This window comes from Echinococcus granulosus (genome assembly GCF_000524195.1).
Source record: "Echinococcus granulosus chromosome Unknown EG_S00276, whole genome shotgun sequence".
NCBI lineage: Eukaryota > Metazoa > Platyhelminthes > Cestoda > Cyclophyllidea > Taeniidae > Echinococcus > Echinococcus granulosus.
In genome coordinates, this window is record NW_020170656.1 from 24,529 (window position 1) to 26,891 (window position 2,363).

The 2,363-nt window shown below is 37.2% G+C and overlaps 1 protein-coding gene across 1 annotated transcript in view; it reads right to left on the reverse strand. All coding sequences in view use genetic code 11, as the record gives it.

Moving 5' to 3' along the window:
- EGR_10822 (hypothetical protein) overlaps positions 1–1,204 on the reverse strand; it is a gene marked incomplete at both ends in the record, with an annotated part of 5,793 nt that extends 4,589 nt beyond the window's left edge. The window contains one exon of the mRNA XM_024500071.1: positions 1,092–1,204. Within this exon, the coding sequence (XP_024345517.1) occupies positions 1,092–1,204 (113 nt within the window). The remainder of the gene's footprint in view (positions 1–1,091) is intronic.
- Between the last annotated feature and the right edge of the window lie 1,159 nt (positions 1,205–2,363).

A 2,363-nucleotide genomic window follows, 5' to 3' on the forward strand; every position in this document is an offset into this window, starting at 1 on the left:
TATCTCACTGATTGACAGTCAAATGTAGGCACCGTGAAAGAGAACTCACTGGTCATCTTTTAAGACCTAACGAGAAGTCAGGACACTTAGCAAAGTTTTCCCGTCCCTAGACTAATCAGTGTGGACCTTATAGGCTAAAATCCTTCTTAACGTGTGAAAACATTTAAGTTGTTGGGCACTCTACCTAAGCAAAAGATATCCAATTAGCAATACAAAGGCGTTGACCATCTCCTAGATGCCCAAGATAGCTAGGTATATAAAGTACCAAAAATACAGACATTTTCCTGCAATCGAATAACAGTGAAACCAATCACTAATAAATATGCGTTTCATTTAACAAATTTTACAAACCAGTTCGAGGTCTAAGCCTCAAAAAGTAGAAAGATTTATCGTAGATTTCCGCAAAATCTATGCAAAACTTGGAATAATTGGCACGGTAAGCTATAGTAGGAAGGGCACTTGCTGGTAGTGAGTCTACGTAGAGAAGAGAGTTATGAGACATAATCCGACAAGTGCAATCTCCGAACAATTGAAGGATATCTGAACGACGGGGATGGTGAAAAATGTCCGCCGACACATGAAATTTATCGACTCCCCGAAATGGAAAGTGAATTGTACAAGAACTCCCAAAGGGGGGGACAAATGTCTTTGAAGACATTATTAGAAAGTGCAGCTGAGAAAAGGAATAAAATTAAACTCCCGATGCAGTTGGAAATGCGCAAACCTAAATCACCGGAGCAAAAACTCGTTGAAGTAATATTACACAGACACTCAGTAAATATGAAATAACTGTGATTGTAACAATTGCAGAATTTAGATTTCTTATCCCGCAAGAAGAACTAAGAGTAAAACATTTTAACCTGGTAGAAGGTTGAAGCTAATTGTACACTTTATTAATTAGCTGTAAAATATGCCTATTTTTGGGAGCATTGGTATGTTTAAGAACATGTTTAGTTTGCTTGAATTAATTGTTTATTTGTTTTTTTATAGGTTATTATAAATTAGGATGAATTTAGGCATCGTTTAAGGACAACTCTGTATAACATTTTCGTTGGAAACATTCTCAAGTAATTAAAACTTTAAGCACTTACGCAGCAATCAAGTTATCAAAATAGACTGAGTAAATAACGCAGTAGACAACTTTATGAAGCAGCTGTTGAACGGGGTGCACACCACTGGTGCTGGCCGTTTCCAATAGCACCATGAAATCAACCAACTCACCATTTTTAGACCTATTAGTAGTACACAGTGAAACCGTGTTCATAAGCCAAAAACGCAGAAATTTGGTAACCAGAGGGCAATCAAACGACATTCTGCGAACTATATCAAGGCAACATTTAGTGCAGTACCACCAGTAATGTCAATGTACTTTCACTTCAGTCTATCAATTGCGTCTTCGAGTTGTCAAGCATATGTCCACAATTCCAATTCTAATGGTATTTTTAAACTAAAAAAAAAAATGCATGTCCAAACTCTATACACGTTAGCGGTTAAGGCTGTAAGTTCTGTTGGAGAATGATGTAAAGGCCTATGCGCTACTTAAGTAGTAATGCACATGGGTGGTTTTTTTGTATCATTTTGTCGGAACTTCGTTCGAAGGAAAATATCAAAAAAATGCACAGCCAAATGTACTGTCACATTTCAAGGAACTGTAAGTAATGTGATTTGTTTGCAACAATAGCGCCTTTTCATTAGCTGAAACTGATGTTTAATTGATATCGCCATGTTTTGCCAGCACATTTCGATAAACTTGACCAATTTGAGCTCACAACTATCAAACTAACAAAAGTCGCACTAATCAAATTATGATTATGTAGACAAATTTGGCCATGAGTCAGCTCTGCCCCACTTATTCACTTTCTCGGCAGATTCAGAATGTAGAAGAGGCATATCTTTGTGCAGCACTTTGCTAGCTAGTAATGCTAGAGGACGCTCTCATTAGAAATGCTGTAGACTGAGTACTTACTAAAACGAGAGCATGTCGCGTGTAAAAGTGAATGCCAGAGGCGAAAAATAATTAACGGTTTGGATCAGCTGCATCACTATAGCAATTCTAAGATGGTAAACAGTAGTTAAGTAAGATTTAGAGAAAAGCTAACAAAAATAACGCAGGGAAAACGTGTGTGACTTATTTACAATTACGTTACAAACACTTAACTCAAAAGTAAAGTAATAAAGAGGGAAAAAAAAGCAGTTTGTAGATGTAGGTAGTGATAATAAAGTGTTGATTGCAAGATTGTTGATTACCAAATGCCCACCTACCTAAACTCTCTCAAAGGCAATCCACTTCGTCTCCATCATAACGGCACAACAGCAGTGCCATTAAAGTTGCATTGACAGAACAGGATGGTTTTCACGTTTAG